Source organism: Pocillopora verrucosa, chromosome 4 (genome assembly GCF_036669915.1).
Source record: "Pocillopora verrucosa isolate sample1 chromosome 4, ASM3666991v2, whole genome shotgun sequence".
In the NCBI taxonomy this organism is placed as follows: Eukaryota; Metazoa; Cnidaria; class Anthozoa; order Scleractinia; family Pocilloporidae; genus Pocillopora; species Pocillopora verrucosa.
In genome coordinates this window covers 8,974,611-8,994,975 of record NC_089315.1, presented here as the reverse complement: position 1 = coordinate 8,994,975, position 20,365 = coordinate 8,974,611, and the positions used below count along the sequence as shown (strand labels likewise).

The window sequence follows — 20,365 nt, the reverse complement described above, 5'->3', positions numbered from 1 at the left end:
TTTTATAATAATTTTTAATGTCTTACAGTTTTGTACCATATTTGAAATATTAAAAGACACCAGCTGATGTTATTTTAATCTTCTCTGTCTAATTTTTAAGTCATAGCCTCTACTTAGCATACAGCTTTTATTGTCGTGCCGTGTCGGTTCTGTGGATGGAGCTTCAAAGAAATGATTCTTCTTGGTTTATTTTCATTGTTTTCTTTCATGCAGGTTCTCCACCCTAAGCCTCCATTCTTTGTCACGCACTTAAGCTTAGAGATGACTCGTCCTGATCAACTAAATAACGCGGGGCCCAACACGGCTTGGGAGCGCGAGGTGTAATGGTTAGGAAAATTACGAGAGATGGTAATTCCCCTTCCCATCATTCTCTTCTTATCCCTTGGCGCGCCTTTAATGAAGACGTCTGGGAATGAGTCAGAGCCTGGAGTGCAGGCATTTAGTTGTAAAGTCAATCATGCTAATACTCAACAATCAAATTGATATGAACCCAATCAATTCATGTCATATCTGATCTTCCTTTCAGAAGGCTAGTTACTCAATTAGCTATTTACTTTAGTGCTTACTGTGGTTCCACTTTGCTGACCGGTGGAGTTGGTGACGCATAGAAGAAAACAAACAAAGGAATGATAAAAGTCAGTGAGTACAGGACAAAAAACAAACGATCGAGGACAATGGCTGCGAACTGCCATTCCAAAACGATCTCTTCTGTCTCGTTGTCTTCTTTAACACGGCGAGTCAGGACTCCAAGTCCCTCCATAACTCTGTTTTGTAGGGTATTTAAGGCATTACCGCGTTTGGGAAGTGCGGACATCTTTCGCCTTCTCAACCGCTTTTCTGAAGCTGTTGACGCCCCACCGCTCAGATTGATGGCTGGCTCACTCTTGGATTTTTTATGTGATGCACTCGACGGCGTCTTTCGGTGTTCATTTTGCACCCCATTGGCTCGCGGGAGGTGATTCTTTGGCCTTATCTCGATAAGAGCTATTCGTTCCTCGGCCGTGTTGCTTTCGTTTTGGACAATAAAACTCTGCGCAGCCATAAAGTTGTGAGACTCATTGCAGTCGTAACACGCCTCTTCGGTTCGTTTTCCACACCACTGACTGACACCTTTGTTCTTAGGTTTCTTTGTGATGACGAAAAAGAGAAGCGACGCAATCCATTCATTTATTATCACGCGCAAACGCTCGGGCATGCGCGTTGGAGTTGCATAGTAATACCTAAGGACGACACAAGTTGAGAGAATTGCAAAGCAAACCATTATCATAAGAATCAGGTAATAGTCCCCCAGTAGTGGGATGCTGTCCGAGGTGGAGGGAAGCGTGTTGGACGCAATGTTCAAAAAAACTGTCATTGTTAGCAGGACAGTGATGTTTAGAGTGATCCTCTCTCCGGTGTCAGGGGGAAGACAGAAGCCGACTAGAATAAAGAAGACGATGATTGTTGTGGGGATGATCAGGTTGAATATGTAGTAAAGTACCTTCCTCTTCATGTGGATGGTGTAGGTGATGTCAGCGTACGGATGAGGGCAGCATGCATAGTAGAGCTGATTCTTCTCTACTGGAACATCTATTACTTCCCATTCGCCATTTTTTATCCAAGCCGACATATCAGCAGTTGTCTGGTCCGTTGTCATGTCAAGATACTTCACATTGTAGGTCCAAGATCTATATAAGAAAATACAAGTGTAAGGAAGGATTTTGATAAACTGCGATTTAGCTGTCAAAGACCAGATAGAGAAATATTTAGAAAACTCGCACTCATACTTACCCAAATTTTAAATAACAGAACTGCTCGTCGAATGGAAAGAAGCGGATATTCTGTTTACAGGACGAAATGAACTGTGTCGCGGAAAACCATGTGACTGTACCATTGCTGCCAATTAGTACTTTTGTCTTGTACTTTTCTAGTCCACCAGTGAAACCTTTGGCAGCGCTGAAAATGTGCCAAGAGAAAAAATCCTCACCGTGCGTTACGCTAATTCATGGAAAAGAACTTTAACAGCCTTCCAGTCCTTGCAGCTCAACGGTACCTAAGTCAACCTTCTGAGTGGTCGGATCTGCCTGGAATTTAATTTGCAGAAAAAAATCTTCTGGAGGATTTTGGGGTGGAGATCACATGGCTTTCAGGGGAAACTGAGGAGGATGAGTTGTCACCAACAGAGTATTAAGAAGGGCTACAGAAAATTGGCTGAGGGGGTCATAAGAATATGACAGGGCCCTGGGGGGGGGGGGGGGAAATCAGGTAAATTTTAATCGAGACACAGCCAAATCTTCCAACCCCTCCCCCCCCCCCCAGGCAATAACTATTGACCGGTTCCAAGGGAAGTACAGCCTTACTTGTTGTAAAGTATTATGACGGGCAACCACACTAAATTTGGTTCAACGTTGATTGTGCTAATTCCATCGTAATCATCAGGGTTCCATTTAAGAAAGGGATCCTTCCATTTCTAAGAAACATGAAAGAGACAAATATTAGCTGAAAAGCAGTCAGTCAAGAAGCGCCCTAACAACAAATTGAGCCACACTCTTCTTACTTGTGTAGTCCAGACGTTCACCTTCAAAGTCTCCGCCTTCTCATCCTATCAGGGACAAAAGGCAAAATTAAATGCATGTACAAATAGGTTACCAGTCGTTTCGTACGCAGTCAGGTCGATTCATACCCAGTCAGTTGAATAGTTTCGTACCTATACTAAAAGAGCATGTTTTCTATGTTAAGTATTTTTAAAGTAAGGTCGGTTTCTTATTTGAAATAGCAATGTTGCATGCGTTATGATAAGTTTTGTTTACGTGGTGTTCGTTTTTTAATACGCGAGCCTGGAACCGAAAATGCGGTAGCAGGGAATCAAATAACAGACGCAAACAAAAATGCAAATTTTAATGCGTTTTTCACTCAGACCGAAACTTTAAGTGTCCTACTTGTAGTCATTCAAAGGAGAGGTTCCTCTACTACATGGGCATGGCAATGAGTTCCCTTATTAACCAAGGAGAAGCGATTATTTTCAATAATACAACAACCTTGTGTACCTTTAAATGCCCGTCGAAAGCAGCTGTTGTAACCTCTACTGGAATATACACTTTACACATATATAATTCCATGACGTCACTTACCACGTCCACGATCTGGACAAGTTTCACTTCGAAAAGGACAGTGACGACATCGCTATCACGAAGCGCTGGTCGGACCTCTCTATTGTAACTGTCGGCGTAAATTATATCCTGGAGAAGCCGGTGCTCTGCGATCTTCGCGATTTTTTTATCTGGACCACGCTGTCCCGGTGCAGCTGAAACACGACATACAATTGTAAGTATGAAATGAAAAAAGAGAGAAAAAAAGAACGTGGCAAAGTTAAGAGCTTCTTTTGTCTTGGATTTCCTACCTCAACTTCTATTCGAAGTTTACAAAACGCTTTCTATGTGACACAGTTTTACTTTTTACGGCGCGGCATAGACCGTTGACATGCGCATGTGCATGACAAAACATATTTTGAAGGTTTTAGGTCCAAATGGTTTTTCAAAATTGAAGAGAAATATTTGCTTTAGTTTTTGTTTTGTTTTTTTTGCTGAAATGTTTCAGAGACTAATGTCGCGTTAATTTTGATAGCATTTATTTTTTCATAGAAGAAGCGTATCTCGTCATCAGTCCCACCACAAAAGCCCTCTCGAGCTTCCTTGACCGTATGAAGACTGGTTCCAACCGATTTATGTTGCCGTAACGCTTTTTCGGTCGGACAATAGCGCAAGATCTTACACTAAGTGACCATTTTGAAATTACTCGAGATGAAAAATCACCTTTCATATTGTAATGTTCAGCTACTTAAAACCCTGTTACTGAGTAAGAACTCTATTCTATCCTGGTTGCTTTAGGCATATTCAATCATGCACTCGTAATGTCATACTTCTTTGAGGTCCTTTGGTAGAATTTGTGCCTGGTTTCTTTGTGGGCGTCGTGAAAGCTGAAGTTGTCGAAACGATCCCGTAAGATGAAGGAATTTTTACAGGCGCTTCTGTAAGGGAAATGATTAAGCTTCGCCTTAGATTGGGATTTATTCAAGCAAATTTGTGAAACTTAATCTCGCATTAGTGGTTATGAATTAAAAGAGGTTCCTCCTTTTCGACGAAGTCAGTAGCTGAAAAAATCAGCGAAGAAATAAATTGATGTTAGCGCGCCACGCAGAACTCTGGGAGTGACACGCACTAATAACCCTCACCTCAGAGTTCCACGTGATGGGTGACATCAATCTTTTATTCGCTGATTTTTTTTTAGACTCACGCTACGGGCTTCGCCGAAAAGGAGGGACTGATCGTAGTCTATATTGGTTATTATCAAGAAAAAATATAAAATAAAAGTCCTTATTTCTCTCATTACTATCTAAAAATTAGCAACTTCATGAAAATTTGCTTATCATTTTAAGTGTCTAGAGGGGGTTTAAAAAGCTAAATGTTGTTCTCACCTATGTATCAATTAAATAGATGCATCAGCACCTCCCCAGGGTGGCAAAATTTTACCCCAGGGGGTGTGGCGAACTTTCTCCCAGGGGGAAAAGGTGTGGCAAACAAGTGTCCTTGATCTGGAATTGATCTAAGCCTTGTTACTGTGTGGAATTATGGCTAGAAAAGGGTTATTTCAAAAGCTATTTGCTTCTTTTAAAGGTGGCTTAGAAGAAATTGAATAAAAAACATTTGCTTATGAATATCTTTCAGGGATGTGAGGAAAATGGCTAAAAGGGTTTCAGAAGAACATTTGAACACCGTTTTTACCCGAGATAGGAAACTTCAAGCAAAGGATGTGGCGGTCAGTTTGAACAATCGCTGTATTTGTTAGTTACCAGTCCTACCTGACCACACCAGCTTCGCCAAAGCTGTTGGGACGATAGGAGGCTGACTTGCAATTTCGCATGATTTCTTACTGAAACATTTCACATTGAAGCATTGGCCATCTAACAGGTAAGCAAAGTCTCCGCGTTCCTTGTATTTACAAGCAAGTTTAGTGCAGTTATCAATGTCATTGACTTCGGCTAAAAATTTGAATCGCCCGACCCCGGCCATTTTTTCCTTGAAATTTGAGTTCAACTGGGGTTCTTCAGAGCTGCATTGTAGAGAACCTGTAAAGGAGAAGAAAACGATAATTTATCTTTGTAGAAAACATCACTCTTTATTGCAGATCTCTTTTACATTCTGGAAAAGGTGCTGCGCATGTTTTGTATGTGAAATGACTTCCGGTCTCTATAAAGTTAATCTTTACTATTCATTTTACTCCCAGGCATAACGGTACTCTTTCCACCCCTCCCCTCCTGTTGCTTCTGCTACTCTACGGCTCCCGGTTATAGAAGGACGCGAGCTTAAGCTTTTGTGCGAAGTCCAGCCAAATTGATAATCACAACAAATCCTGATCTCTCGCGTTAGAATAGCTTTCATCAGCAAAAGCTTCGCTTTTCTTTGACTATTATGGGTTTGAGAACATCAACACCAACTTCGTTCTCTTATTTTGGTTGTTTTGGCTGAACATTTGTTAATATAGAGTTGCGATCACGTGAATTGGCAGTCTATTAAGAAGGAACATGAAAAATGCAGGGCATTGATGAGCTCTTAAATCACGTTATTTGGCAGATATGAAATTCCACAAACAAGCTATCATTTACCATATTTCCCTTTACAATGGTAGCTCTAAAAGGAGAGTCATAAACCCAAAGACTTGTAAACAAACTCCAAATTATCATCGACACTGGTTTTCTGGTGAGAATTTTGTGGATTTTTTTCGCGCAAATTTTTCCCAGCTGACCAGCATTGGTCAACAGAATTGTAAATTGTTACCTCTTAGCGCTTAGCGGCTTTCTTTGTTATTGAAAATAGACTGAGCTTGTATTGCTGAATTGAGTTAGTTAAACACTCGCCCAATGTGATGATGTAATCATGCAAATCAAAACGAAGAGCGAGAGCTGTTTGGGTGAAAGAAATCATAATATATTTATTATGTCTTCTGAATAAGAACAGCTTAAAAATAAAAATGAAAAGGAAAACGTACTTTTTGGATGTTTCATCTATGTCTGGTGGAAACGGCGTGAAAACTGAATCTTCAGAGGAAATATTATATTTAAGAAATATTCAACCTTACCTGAAGAACCCTGCGTGTCGAGCGTCATCCATAACACGGTGAAAATGATATTCCGTAGTCCCATTTGCTTATAACGTCTCTTTCTTAAACAAATCCCAAATAAAAGATAATTTTCAAGGTTGCATTCCTGAAAGAAAAACAAAAGCGAATACATAGAATCTTTGCATTTGAGTTGAAATCAACAGCGAAATAATTTAGTCGCGTTTAAATTTCTCGTTTTAATTTTTTTTTGTTGTTGAATGTCCTCAGAAAGGCAATTATTATTTTGAGTAAGCAAGAGTCGCTAGCTCGTGTTTCTTGTCTAAAGAGTTATACAGTCACTTACTATTATTACTCTGGCGGCTTTGTCACCTGCTATTTGAATTATATTTTCAAAAATTAAACTAGATCTGGCGATCATGTTGTGGATTGTTTAAAAGGTAGTAAACTTAACTTACAAGAACAAAACGAATCATGAAGGTAGTGGATGATATAAAACAATCACGTCTGTGAGACTGTGCTTATAACTAATTGCTAAATTAAATTCTGCGGACATCTTATCTCTTCCTGGTAAACTATTTCAAATCTTACTTGTTGGTTTTCTGGGTTTAAACTAGTTTTTTTATCTACTAGCTTTTCTATTTACAGTCTGGTATTAAAATTGTGGGTAAAATTAAAGTTCTTTACAGCTTTTGTTTTTTGCAATTGCAAGAAAAATTTCTTGATACGAAAACGAGGCAAAAAGGCTGTCTCTTTTTTCTTCTACTTACCTTTAAGGCTGCTTCGTTCTAGTTGTTGTAGTTTAGATAAAATATTCACATCTGGAAGCTTGTATAGGAACGATTGTTAAATACCTGTAGCTCCCGTCGAGTGAAGAATTAATCATTAAACGGGAAAGTCGTTCCTGCCTATCAAAGCAGAAGAAGTTGACGACGGTCTCAGTACATTTAGTGATCTAAAATAAGTGTATACGATATGAAGCGTCCATTCAGTCATGCGAAATAAATTACCAAAGTAAAGCTAACATATCTTACTGGGTTTGTATTTATAACTTAAGTTATGGCTAACTTATTACACCGCAGTTTAAATGCTGTTTACTGATTGGTTCACAACTATCTACATAGAATAAGTATACTCTTTAAGCCTTACGTCAGAATAAGTTGTAACGTGAAACAGCTTCAATCCATGGAACAAGAATTTTTATCTCTTGTGTCAGTCAAGAAACTCTAGCAAGGATTATGTTACGCAAGAAAAATTGGTTTTGGCAAATCAGCGTGAAAGAATTTTTTTTTTAATGTGTCCGGATGTGGTTAAAATATTTGTGTTTTGTCTTTTCACCACAGTACAAACTGAAGGCGGTCCACATAGCGAGTACACAACATTCAACACTTAAGTTTGATGTAGAAGTAGCCTCAGAACTAACGAGGTAGTCAAAAGAAGTGTAAGATTATCTTGACCTTAGATGCGATAAAAATGTTTGTTTTGTGCGTATAGTATGTGTTTTTGTCTGTTTGGGTATTGATTTTTGCTAGAATGTTTCGTCTCTTTGTAATTAGTACTCGACTCAAGATGTTGATTGCCGGTATGTGCCTAGGAAAATTACTTTAAAGTTAAGTGAATCGAATCTTTAATATTGAACTTAGGCGCAAAAATCAACAAGACATCGCTTTATTAGTTCTTCTGATCCGGAAACTTTTATCAGATCAGGATATGAAGTTTTCATTTTGTTCAAAAGGGAAGCTTATTCTTTCATTTGCCACTCTTTTAAGGTGATGATTTTGAATCTGTGTGTCTTAAATTCAGTGGATTTCATTTAATTAAGTTCTCTTACAAAATTAACTGTACTTTCAGTGTTAAGCATTCGTAATCCACCATGATAAAGCCAATCAAATGAAAAAATGACGCGAAGAATGAAATATAAGACAGGATATCAATTGTACCATCTCATTAGAATGTGTAGAAACTTCCTCAGTAATAACTATGCAAATTGATTAAATGCAAAGCAGTTTCCGGCAGGTGCGAGTCCTAATTTGAAGCTTTGAGGTCTTTGAGCAGCTTTCATTCAATAAATTGTTTATCGTCCCGGCGCTATATGACGCTATTTTATATGCACACGACGCAGTCAAATGGTTTTCATTCTGACAATAATTTGTCATTTTGAAAGCAAGGGATGTTGTTTGGTCCGCTACGTTCTGTCTGAACGTTCGTTTTCCTGATTGAGTTTACGTGTGGAAGACACTTGACTCGTCGCCAGCGGAGAACTGGAATAATCCGGCGAAAAGACGTATCTGTGACTCTGCCATGTTAAGACTTACCTAACTGCCGAACCGGACGAAAAGCGAAGAAGTTAATCTCACCCTGACTAAGCCCAGCATGGAGGGAGCTCAAACAAACTCTCAAGTTATTAATGCTGAAAGTTCACTCGCAACAACTCTTGCAAGACTGGCGAATGTTCGAGTGCAGGTTGAACTAATTCAAGAAGACACAAACAGTTTAAAGAAAGGATTTGCAGAAATCACTCAAAGGATAAACATCTTAAATGCAAGCTATCAAGAAGAAAGGGAAATCATTTTAAAGCGACGTACGAAAGCATAAAGATCGACCGGCAGTTCACTGTGAGATCTGCGATATGTCGGGATAAATATTCTAATTTATGGGTCAAATTAGTTCTCTAATGAACTGCACATCTTATTGAGGAAAAAAGAAAAAACCTCAACGCCATCTCAGACTCGTTTCCAGGAGAATCTAGGAGTGTTGTGATTTGGACATCAGTTGTAAATCAATTAAATATATGAATTATATATGAGAACAAAGTACAGCAAACTTCTTGTCTAAAGCTTTCTGAACAATCGCTGAAATCATTTTATCTGTTCGCCTATAGTTTATTCATCGTTTTTGATTTTCAATTTTTTGTTCAATTTTTTGTGTCTTACAAATCACGAATTTATACATACTTGGCCTTCAATAACTGTGTAACATATTATAAATAAATAAACTAAAAAAAAGAACTGATGAGATATTTTTATCACATAGAAAATATAACGATGTTAATAACGCTTGGAGGACGCCAAAATAGTATTTTAATTTCATTGAAACCAATTAAAAGACAATTTATTATTCTATCTCAAGTAGTCTCTTTTTTTAATGTCTTTTGGCTTCTCGCTTAGGCCTGAGTTAGTGAAGCGCTATTCGCTGCCAAAGACGGATCATCTTAATTTGGAAGTTGGTCGGAAAATCATTGCACTTTGCAATTGCTCAACTAGCTACAGATCCACTACATGATGTTTATACCACATACTATTTTTTTAGAGCCGCTGAAAGAAAAGCGTGCATATTCAATTAGAAAGCAAAACCGCCATTTTTAAGCCACTGTATGAAAATTTTCACCTGGTCTTCCAGGTGTAGTTTGTAATGTAAACAATACGATATTATTGCATGTCATTCCGCAAGGAAAGCTGCATAAGTCCTAAAAGTTTAGAACATAAAAAGATAAATTAATTGCTTTTCACATGCAGCCTGGATGCTTCGAGTGTTTTAACACGCTGTGCATGGGGCTGAGGAAGTCAAAGCCTCGTCGTTTCCAAGGATATGACGGTGTGTCATCGAGTGGAGCGGAAAGCAAGACAGTTCAGTCAGTAGTGGAGCATGGCTCAATTCACGGGGATGCTGTCACTTGTATCGATGCATACGCTCCAGGAACCTCTCTGACCGGGGGTAAAGACGACGTGAGTACATTTGTGACATTTTCCGGAGTTCAAAACATTAATTAATTAGGTCAAGCTCAACAATCACTGCAGACTACTAACATACAATAACTCGTTGGACAAACACCACGTGTACTCTGTCCCATTGCTATGGCAAACGCGTCTTTCACTCTTATTAACTTCCTGTAATCTGAAACCTTCCTAACATGTACTACCAATTTACAGCCTTCTTACTTATGGACAAAACGTTTTTAAAGGGAAGTGAACCTCAAAAACTTCCAGGATTCTCATCAGAGGGCAGGGTACAGGCATCTCTACAGCCTCCTAAGCAATAATCTTTACAACTGAACTAAAACTCTGTGTGTGCATTATTCATTGAACAGTCAGTTGTTTTATTTAACTGGAAACAAGGTGTTACTCTTCGTCAATGGACTGGTCACTCAAGAGACGTCACTAAAGTAAGTATTTATGCTGTTTTTTCATTGTCATGCATGATATTGACTCTCCTGTTTCAAACTCATTTTCTGGTATCCTTTTGGCAAAGTATGGTAGAAGAAGCATGTGCAGGTTTTTTCCTTTCTTATCATACATACATTTCACACAACAGAATCACCTTTCCACACACAAGACCTCATCAACTTCCCCCATACTCTGCAGACAACATAGCTGTCAAGCATAGGGTTAATGCACAAGGAGATCAGTTTTGGACAACTGTGCCAATTTCCCCCCACAAAATATCTTAGGAAAACATAACAAACATCCTGTTTATTTACCATTTTGTTTTGACCTTTTACCAAAAAGTTATACTCTTCCAAAATTCTGTGACATACTGGCTGGCATGGTTAGTTGTAATATTTGTGAGACAACTTGGTTTAGACAGCTGGAAAACATACCACCTAGTCATTACAGAGTTTGCACATGGATAGACTTTTGACTGCTGTGTTTCTGCAGACTGCTATGGTATTAACATATAGAAAAACTTTGGAAAATAGAATTTGATCCTGACATTTAGACTTAAAGCCTTGAGTTTTGGCCTCTGGGTTTCTCAACAGGTCAAACATGTAGGAGAAACTATTTTCAGTTCCTCAAGAGACAAGACAATTAAGGTTTGGCAGGCCAGTAAAGCAGGAAATGAACCCATTTCAACCTTTGAGGGTCACAGACTGGTGGTGACAGCTATTGATCTTAATGAAGGTAATGCAGAAGAACACAATTTTTGTTTATTTGTTGAAAAATATTATGAGTTAAACAATTTGGTCATCTAGTGCTCTTAATTTTCTTTCACCTTCCAGGAGGGAAAGTCATTTTTCAGAGTAAAATAAGTGACACAAAATAAATTAATTGATAGCTGAAGTGAGTTTGACATTTTATCTCGCAGTAATTCCAGTAAAGGTGGAAGTTGAACCAAATGTTTCTCACAAATACACACCTATGGAAGTATTTTCACTCTCTTGTTGTTAAGCTGTATTACTTAAAAGAATAGTGGGCAGCGAGTGAACTTGGACAGTTAGTTTACAAGGTTTTGCCAACTGCTGCTGTCAGTCATTGGTCTTTGTACATCAACTGATTAACTTGACCCTGAACAACTTGTTCTTTCCTCAAAAGGGCTGTAAATCTAATTTGTAGTTACCTTATTATAATTAAGTGCTGGTGACAATGAAGTACAGGTAATGCCTCTTCTTTTTTGGTACTGTTGTAGATGGAACTTTGTTATTTTCTGGGTCACGAGACAACTGTGTAAGACTGTGGGACACTACAAAGAACACAAGTATCAGTGAAAAAGAAGTATCCAGAAATCTGGTAAGTTTTAATGCTGAATTTATTGACTGTCTTGATTAAGACTGCCTTTAGTCAGTCTGATGGTCATTTTGTGATGGTCATTTTTTGATGTTGCTATATTTAGTTCTGAAAAAAGAGGTGCAGTACAACATAGAAGTACACTTGCTGTATAATTGATAATTAACTGCTAATGAATGTATAAATTAATACTCTCTACTCATTTGTTTGTAGGTAAGTTGTGTGAAATGGGTACCTGGAACACAGACTCAAGTTGCTCAAACTGGAGAAGACAAAATGGTGAGGTAAAGAATGGCAGATGGTCTTTTTTATCTTATCTGATGGTGATATCATACACTGGTTGGTGGGAGCAACATGTCATGTGAATATCCTACCATCCTTTTTGAGACTAACAGAACAAATAAACTATGAGAAAGCAAGCAGCTGTTAAGTAGGTATCCAAAGAGAAGATGTTGCAGTCTCATAGTTGAGGAGCAGTGCATGACATTCCTATAGCTGATAGTTAGTTAAAGTACATCTAACCAGCCATTTTATATGTGTCTACTTTCATCACTCTTCCTGTCCCTTGTCTCTCTTTTATTTGCATCTTTTTTCAATTTCTGCACATACTTTGTGTGCTACTAACTAAATTCAGCTTACTGAATTTTCTTAGTTGTAAGAAAGCCTTCCTTAGGGAATAACCCGGCATATAGACATGATTCAATTTATTGGTATCTAGTGTCCCTGCAAGAGTTGTTTACTTTAATTGTAATATGTTGGCACAACGATCTTTTCTATATCAATATATTATGTATTTTTTGCATCAGAATTTGGGATACAAGGAATATGCAACCTTCATTCACATTTCCTGCTCAGCAGTATTTTCAGGTATTCACTACTTTGGAAAATATAATTTTGACATGTTGTTTTTCACTCAATAACACCTGCTTTTGATTTTGACTTGTGGTATAAAACTAAAAAATTTGTCAAATGAAAAAAATCTTTACCCGTTAAGTAAAATTTGGATTATTAATGTCAAGTAAAATACGTCTTTGTGCCTCCTCTGTCATGTTAATACCTTCAGAGATTCCTTCAAGGCTATAAATGTCAGATTGTAGTAATTAATTACCAGTAAATCATTTTTGTTTTGAAGACCTGCTGTGATTGTTCAAGAAATGGGCAGTTTATTTTGACATGTAGTAATGGTTTCAATGGAAAAGGCTGTGAAGCTACAGTGAGTTATGTTTTTTAACATACTTTTTTTTACTAATTTCTCTTTTCTCCTTCTTCCCATGTTTGATGTTCTGAAAATATTCATATGGTGCTACAAACTGCATTACAAGTTGAAAGTTGCTTTTGATATATGACTGGCCTTGTCAGAAAGCAAGATGAAATTAACCTTTGTTCTTATTTGCCAAACAGGCAGATAAAGGCCAATGTTGCATGCTTTGTTCCTTCAAAACAACAGCATTAAGTCTGACCCCTAAGAGTGCCTAGCATCAAATTTCTCCACACAATATCACCTATGAATCAACAACCAAGGTTACTAAAGTACTGTAAAGAAAATGATCACCAACTAAACAAGCTCTTGATTGTTAGGTAAATTCTCCTTGTCAGCACCTTAGGAAATGTACATAGAATGGTGTGGAGAATATGCATACCGGTGTTAGAGTGTAAAGGGTTGAAATGCAAAAAAAAAAAACAAAAAAAATAAGCCAAATCTCAATGTCTTGACATCAAACCTTTGTTAATAATGCATCTGTCGCACAGGAAGTCTCACCTTTGCAGGTTGTGCTCTGTAATGTGATGCCTGTTGTCAAATATCACATGTTCACCAAATGCAATGGGCTTTTTCCTTTTTTAGACTGTAAATTACAACCTACACTTCAAGTCTCCTTTTGCAGACACCTTTTGTTGATTAAAACTCTTTGAAGCCAGCCCAGTGAAATTATGTTAAAAATGAAATTTGCTAACAAGTTTTTTTGATCAACAGCTCTGGGATGTGAGGGAACAGAAAATGATGTGTAGATACATTGGCCATCAGCAGACTACATCAGCATGTGTTTTTCTTCCTCATCTGGAACATGTTTGGTCGAAAGATCTGTAAGTAGTTAGTTTCTATGGTAGCAATCATTTATGCTTGTCACACAATGCAGTCTCTCTTCAGAAATGGGAGAAAATTGTGTGCCTGGATATTTAAGTGACTTCATGTCATATTTAAAATAGAATTAAACTTAATGCTGATTTGTTGTTGTTTGCTAGAATTGCTACTGCCTCGCATGATTCCACTGTGAAAATTTGGGAGAGAGACAGCACAGGTAAAACAAGATTCCAATGTATTGTTAAGGGTAGCTTATTGGAGAGAGTGACCCTTTTAAAATTGTGGCTTGTAACCTTTCTTATTTATTATATGAATCAACATTACAAATTTGGCATTAACTTTTTTTTCTTAATGTGGTTCCTCTCAGATCTGCAAGGCATTTAAACCCAACTAAATAAATTTTAAAAATAATTACTTTTACCATAAATTTAGGACTTTCACTAACTCATGAAGCTCTTTTGAGTATGTGAAATATTGAAGGAATAATGGTTAATGTTGAAAGGAATTTTTTGTTTTAAAAATTAACAGAATGCCTCACAACTCTTGATTTTTCTGGAGCTGGTCCCCTGACTGATCTTTGTGTGTGGGATGATGGAAGGTGAGAATTTCATTGATTATTAGTTATTTATGATAGATTGTTCAATTATATTTCTACAAAGTGTAATCAATTTTGCCATCTTGACTACTTTAAGTTTTGATCACAAACTAGTCAGAATGGCCTCAGAAAAAATTTTAATAGGTGGGATAGTGAACAGTTCTAAACAGTAAACTCTCAGTTCTTAGCAAACTTATCTTTCAAATTACGGATGAAAAAATTTTACTCTCTGCTACTTCATGTGCATTTATCTTATAATCTTAAAAACACCAACTTATGTAAAATGTACACTGAACAATCTCCCCCCCCTTATAAACAGTAGTTGTTTGACACTCTAGTAATCCTGTATTACTTTAAAGGTAACGTATGGTAAACAAGTGTTAAAACTGATGTTCCTTGTGCTCTTGACTTACAGTTTATGTGTTTCTACAACAAACATGGGTGTGTACCTGTGCATCTTGGCGTCCCGTGAGGGCAAACCTGAGCTCACCAAGAAATGCCAGTTTTAGGCTTTTAAAGCCTGCTCTAATTATTTTTTTCTTCTAGAGACAAAGAGAAGTAAAATGAAAATTTTTAATTCAGATCTCTGGTATTTATTTACTTTTGTATTATTTATAAGTTGGGTTTTTCAACAATCTGTAATTAGAAATGCAAGTTGCTTCTGTAAGTAGAATGTACTAGTTACATTTCCTTTAGAATTGAACCATCTTGATTGATAGATCCAATAGTTGCATAAATTAGACATCTTACAGAGGTGTGTATGGTAGAACAAAAGCTTCTCTGAATATAAATGGGCATAAAGCATTAAAAATAACGCATCTTAAAAGCTGCATGAGTGATAATTTGTCTTTGATAGATCTGATAGTTGCATAAATTAGACATGTTAGAGAGGTGTGTTTGGCAGAACAAAAGCTTCTTTGAATATACATGGGCATATAGCATTAAAAATAATTCATCTTAAAAGGCTGCATGAATGATAATTTGTCTTTGGCATTGATGTTGTCACATTTGACAAGCCTTGTCAATAACAAAACCTCATTTTAAAATACACAACATGCCTTGATCCCCAAGAATCGAGTTATGAAGTTTACATCAAGCAGGTGCAAATCTTTTTGCACTTTTGTCATGTTTCATGTGAAAGAAATTATAGCTAGGTGAGACTTAAGGTCTCAGAGCCATTTTCCCAGGACACTGATCTTTTACGCCATCTGTCGCGTGATCTCGTGAAGTGGCGTGACAAAATATCTCGCGAGCCCACCATACGTCAGCAGTGTACGTGTTTTGAAAAAAATCAAGATGGCGGAGTACTTTGATGAAGTTGTGCTTGATGCGGAGGACTTGGAAAAACTCTTTGAAGCTGCAACAGAATTTGTTCGAACTATAAAGAATTTAAGCGATGAGAAAAAATTGACTTTTTATGCTCTTTACAAACAGGTGTGTATTATATCTATACGTAATTTCCGTTAACTGCACAGTTCTTTAAAATACTCACCGCACTAAATCACTAATTAAATAGATCATTTATCTGTTTAGAGACAAATTTGAGATTTGAACATTTTCTTTCAAGCTGTAAGCCTTATCGAAACATGTGGATTCATCTTACATGACTCGTTCTTGGAAGCTAGCCTGTAGTGGCCTTATATTCTGCTGTTACGATGGAGTTATAATGGTAACTATTAAAGCCAAAAAACATGGAGCCTTACACAAGCAACACTGAACAAGATATGAGAAGAGAAAAGAGGAAAATAGAGGAAGGATATCAGTTCCAATAAATGCAAAATTAACTGATGGAGACAATGATTACAAGAGGTTAAGTTTGTTTGGGTTTTACATACTGTGGAAATTCAAATCCTATTTTTTTCCGGTTTCTTTTTTTGTCTCAGGCTAAAGAAGGACCATGCAATACATCAAGACCAGGGTTTTGGGATATGATAGGAAAAGCCAAGTGGTAATCCTAATTTCCTCCTTTTTTTCGTAAATGTTTCCCAGACATGCTCTGTTTGCTTTGACTTAGTGAAGTGTAACCCTAGAAAAACATGTTGGGAAGTGGCACTTTTCAAACCCAGGAGCAATCTGGCCATCTTCAGATATTTCTCTTACACAGCAAAATAATCATGTTAAGAATAAGATTTCATAAAAGACAGGTTTGCTTATTACCTGGATGACCCTATAATTGCAGATTTGGTCTAAAACAATTTTAGATTCCAAAGGTACCAGTATCACTTACAGTTGCAAGTGAAGGAATTGACCGAGGTGCCATCATTTCCTTCTAGTTGATTGTAATCACATGCAGTGAGGATAAATTCCTTGCATATTTTTTGTTTCAAACCTGCTCAGAAACTTAACATATTTTGCCAACCAAAAATTGCCTCAAAGTTTTTATAGAGATTTGAAGGCAAAGTAACCATTGATAATGGATTATGTCTTCTATCATTAAAGGGACTCTTGGAAAAAACTTGGAGACATGTCAAAGCAAGAAGCACTAGAACGTTATATACAGGAACTTTTTGAAACAGACCCTGAATGGGAAGCAAAATATGCTGTCACTGATGACTTGGTAGGCTACAAATGAATCTTAGGTCAATGAAGTTTAATCACCTGTCTGTCACCAATTCAAGAATTTCAGTCTTGTGACCACCAGTCATGAGAATGAAATTCTTTTTTTGGAATTTTTCATGTAGACCCCAAAGGAAACTGAAAAACCAGTTCACAAACAAACAATGGGTCTTGCTGTTAGCACACTCAGAGGAAATGAGGATGATGTCATTAGGTCTGTATTTAAGTATATGTGTTTTATAACATGGAACATTTATTTATTTGAGATATTTTCTGGGATATTTGCCTACACTAACCACAAACAGCCAATAATATCGTGGCAAAACTGACCTTTTGGTTTTCATGGGTCAGCATTGTAACACTCAACCGACTGACAACTCTTCCAGATCACATTGAGGAAACAGCAGTTCCTTCTGGTCTGCTATCATGCAGACAATCAGACCACACCAACAACCCTTTATTCCCTAAGAGTGACTAGCTTCTAATTTCCTCCTACAGTATCATATGAATGACATGAGAATAAAGGAAATGATTACCAATTGTGCAAGCACAAGCTCGTGATTGTCAAACAAATTCTCCACATTAGTGCCATAGAAAATGTAGTGAGATTAACAGTGTCAGGATGGTAGGCAAACATTAGGGTGTTAAGAGTTAACTGTATTTGAACCATTTACTTTAAATTATGATTACAACAAGGTTGAATTATTTTTATTCCCAAGCATGATATTCATGCTCATGCATGCATTGATTTTAGTCTGACCAGATGAGATTTTTGATTGAAAATGTTATTCTTGAAATGGTAGTGATGCTAACAAGTCAGTGTTTGATTGGTGCAAGGAGGGTAACGTTAAAAGGATGGATGTTCTTCTGAACAAAGGGGAAAACATTAACGCAAAGGATGAGCAGGTAAGCAATTTTGACTGTTTCAAAATATAGTTTCTGAGCTGCAAACTCAGTTGGCTCCTTTTTTTCTCTCTGTTCAGAAATATAATATGGGTAGCGACTTACAGGAGTTAAAATATGCATTCTGGTTGTGCAGATCACACCTGCCAATGATTAGGGCAAATATCAGCATTTTTCAGTGGAATTTGGCTTGTGACATGGTTGAAATGTATGGTTTTTTCCCAGTGTATGTAATTCAAGAGACCAGGCATTCTTAAGATATAATGTTTACTGTGGTATATGAATAATATGCTTTCTCCTAGGGTATGACTTTACTCCACTGGGCCTGTGACAGAGGCCATGAGGAGGTTGTAATATATCTAATAAAAAACAAGGCTGAGGTTAATATACAGGTAGGCACTTAATGCTATTCTCTGGTTTTTAAGAATAAAACTATTTTAACCAAGCCAAGCATGCATGGGTGAATCCTAAATATCCTAAATATGATATAATTACTTTTTTAGGATGCTGATGGTCAGACACCTCTACACTATGGTAAATAACTTTAACTTATTTTTTTTTGGGAAAAAATATCAATTGAACAGAAAGCAAGAAAAAAAGGGACACAAAGATCACAAAGCTGTGTTTATTGAGTAAGGTTTCTGACGTATGGCTATCACTTGAAAGGTGAGCTTTAGAAGCTCTTCAGTGCCCAAATTACATTGTCAACTCAGTTAATAAAACAAAGTGTACCTTAAATAGCTCTATTCAGATCAAAATGAGGACTTAGAAGAAGACAAAATAATCTTTATGTGGAAAAGCTAATTTTAGTCTTAGCATTTTTAAGTGTTGAAGTGTTGTCTTTGTTCCAAATTGCAGCTGCCACCTGTGATTTTCTGTCAATAGTAAAAGAACTCTTACAATGTGGAGGAGATTCTACAATTATCGACAGTGATGGCTGTCGCCCAGCTGATGTTGCAGAAAATTCAGAATTAAAAGAACTTCTGAATATTTAAAAAATGCAAGTTTTTAACTGCAGTTTAAAAAAATATTTGAATGTTTTGCTTCTAAAGCTGGGAATATATTTATCGAGTCAAACTAATGGCTTGAAATGCATTGAAAAAAACATTTTTCAAAATTATTTTTACTACAAAAATGTTAAGTATATATATGTGATATCATGATAATTCCAACATGAAGCAAGGTGAAAGAGTATCATATCTTTGGCATTACTTACATGATTTTGCTATTATTTATATTTATTTTGAAGGTTCAGAAACATGAAGCAATGTGTTTGTTATTAATAAATATCTTCTGAAAATTTTCATAAACAAGAGAAATTGGAATTTTTGAGGCTCAACCTTCTATGAATTTATTGGAAAAATAGCCTCTAATGCAATGAAATAAATATTCAAACAGAATCTAGAATTGTACACTCCCCTTAATGGTTACTCCTAGTTCAACACTTACACTTACTTTCCTGGGCCAAATTGTTGGAAGACTAATTAGCACTAATCTAAGTCTGAAATTTAATGTGGGTCTTACAAGCCTTTTCAGGATAATTTTACTGATTCTTTTTAGAGTATCCAATAATCAAATTATAGACAAAATTACTTATAATTGATCTTGTTTTAAGCTTTTAGATCTGAAATCAGATTTCACACTAACCCTGGGTTATCTTAACTCAGCTTTGAACAACCTGGCCCTGGATGTCACAGGGATCAACCAGAATTGCTAATGAATGTCTAGTTCTCTTATTTCACAATATGGCACAGCCTTATTTCCTCAAAAATGCAATTATTATGTAACTCAATGAGTATCATGTTTAAAATAATTATTATAACCTACTAGAACCCTAAAATACTAGTGATGCAATGTCGGTTTGTGTTCATTGCATTTCTCGATAAAATTACTGCAAAAGCTAACAATCTTAATTGAATTAATTTATGCCTTAAAGTTGTGCTGCATACTGTCACTCAACTCCTGATCCAGTGTTCTCCCTTACTTTAAGAACAACATGTAAAAGAAATTTTCAGACTGGTAGAGCAAAACTTTCGCCTTAATTTAAAGAATTTCAAGTGATTTTAGGCAGTAATAAGAGGCACTATGTACCAACTTAATAACCTTATGAAGTCTTGTGGCATCAACATTTTTCCATGTAGTTAAGTCAGAGGTCATAAATTTTAATGACGTTGTTGATTTTACTAACCATGTTAGTTCTTGGCATGTTAAGTCATTACTATTAATGATGTTTTTAAATTTGTTTACAATTTGCTTGTGACATTGTTAATGTTAAGACATCATTAAGTTGATTAAAGTGCCACTATCTTGAGGACATCATTAATTTAAATGATGTAGTTTGACTGTTTCCGACGTCATAAACTTCCATGAGGTCATTTTGTGTTACGAAGGTGTAGGGGACTTAAATGTATTAAACTAGCATGTACTGTGTGTGACATGCTAAAAAATAAAAAAAAGGATGTGATAATAATACAGTTAAGAAAGAGTGTTAAACAGCAATTATGGCCTGAAAAGGAGAACACGGTGATCAGTTGTTTTCATTCAGCCAGTCCAATAGTTGTGGAACAAAATATGTTATGATGATGTCAGCACCTGAAAAACCACATAAGACAAGTTAACGTTCATTTAGAAGGTTTC

The 20,365-nt window shown here is 36.7% G+C and overlaps 4 protein-coding genes across 4 annotated transcripts in view; 2 read left to right on the top strand and 2 right to left on the bottom strand.

Moving 5' to 3' along the window:
- Positions 1–37: 37 nt before the first annotated feature.
- LOC131795611 (neuronal acetylcholine receptor subunit alpha-7-like) lies at positions 38–6,942 on the bottom strand. Its single transcript, XM_059113193.2, has 9 exons — positions 6,864–6,942; positions 6,115–6,241; positions 4,838–5,104; positions 3,899–4,006; positions 3,111–3,283; positions 2,537–2,581; positions 2,340–2,449; positions 1,771–1,935; positions 38–1,667 (listed from the first exon to the last, which is right to left on the bottom strand). The coding sequence occupies exons 2-9, from the start codon at positions 6,176–6,178 to the stop codon at positions 563–565; spliced, it is 2,037 nt and encodes a 678-aa protein (XP_058969176.2). The 5' UTR covers positions 6,179–6,241; positions 6,864–6,942; the 3' UTR covers positions 38–562.
- A 2,505-nt stretch (positions 6,943–9,447) lies between these two features.
- LOC131795671 (WD repeat-containing protein 31-like) lies at positions 9,448–14,850 on the top strand. The gene is made up of 11 exons (XM_059113266.2): positions 9,448–9,818; positions 10,181–10,255; positions 10,850–10,991; positions 11,497–11,597; positions 11,808–11,878; positions 12,401–12,461; positions 12,727–12,807; positions 13,567–13,676; positions 13,836–13,891; positions 14,203–14,272; positions 14,685–14,850. The coding sequence occupies exons 1-11, from the start codon at positions 9,603–9,605 to the stop codon at positions 14,776–14,778; spliced, it is 1,077 nt and encodes a 358-aa protein (XP_058969249.2). The 5' UTR covers positions 9,448–9,602; the 3' UTR covers positions 14,779–14,850.
- A 151-nt stretch (positions 14,851–15,001) lies between these two features.
- On the top strand, positions 15,002–18,740 carry LOC131795649 (acyl-CoA-binding domain-containing protein 6). Its single transcript, XM_059113238.2, has 8 exons — positions 15,002–15,703; positions 16,153–16,217; positions 16,709–16,826; positions 16,951–17,039; positions 17,629–17,731; positions 18,031–18,120; positions 18,232–18,262; positions 18,587–18,740. Exons 1-8 carry the CDS (start codon positions 15,566–15,568, stop codon positions 18,721–18,723), a joined length of 771 nt encoding a protein of 256 aa, XP_058969221.2. The 5' UTR covers positions 15,002–15,565; the 3' UTR covers positions 18,724–18,740.
- LOC131795647 (delta-aminolevulinic acid dehydratase-like) overlaps positions 18,340–20,365 on the bottom strand; it is a 13,399-nt gene continuing 11,373 nt past the window's right edge. The window contains exon 12 of the mRNA XM_059113237.2: positions 18,340–20,320. Coding sequence (XP_058969220.1) covers positions 20,256–20,320 — 65 coding nt within the window. The 3' untranslated portion in view covers positions 18,340–20,255. The remainder of the gene's footprint in view (positions 20,321–20,365) is intronic.

Excerpts from the sequence above, each read along its gene's own strand:
- LOC131795611 (XM_059113193.2), bottom strand. The coding sequence starts at position 6,178 with ATGGGACTACGGAATATCATTTTCACCGTGTTATGGATGACGCTCGAC. Across the intron at positions 2,582-3,110 it reads TTGTCCAGATCGTGGACGTG|GATGAGAAGGCGGAGACTTT; the intron begins GTAAGTGACGTC and ends TGTCCCTGATAG. Across the intron at positions 2,450-2,536 it reads TGAACGTCTGGACTACACAA|AAATGGAAGGATCCCTTTCT; the intron begins GTAAGAAGAGTG and ends CATGTTTCTTAG.
- LOC131795671 (XM_059113266.2), top strand. The coding sequence starts at position 9,603 with ATGCAGCCTGGATGCTTCGAGTGTTTTAACACGCTGTGCATGGGGCTG. Across the intron at positions 12,808-13,566 it reads GAAAAGGCTGTGAAGCTACA|CTCTGGGATGTGAGGGAACA; the intron begins GTGAGTTATGTT and ends TTTGATCAACAG. Across the intron at positions 14,273-14,684 it reads TGTGTGTGGGATGATGGAAG|TTTATGTGTTTCTACAACAA; the intron begins GTGAGAATTTCA and ends CTTGACTTACAG.
- LOC131795649 (XM_059113238.2), top strand. The coding sequence starts at position 15,566 with ATGGCGGAGTACTTTGATGAAGTTGTGCTTGATGCGGAGGACTTGGAA. Across the intron at positions 15,704-16,152 it reads TTTATGCTCTTTACAAACAG|GCTAAAGAAGGACCATGCAA; the intron begins GTGTGTATTATA and ends TTTTTGTCTCAG. Across the intron at positions 18,121-18,231 it reads AGGCTGAGGTTAATATACAG|GATGCTGATGGTCAGACACC; the intron begins GTAGGCACTTAA and ends TTACTTTTTTAG.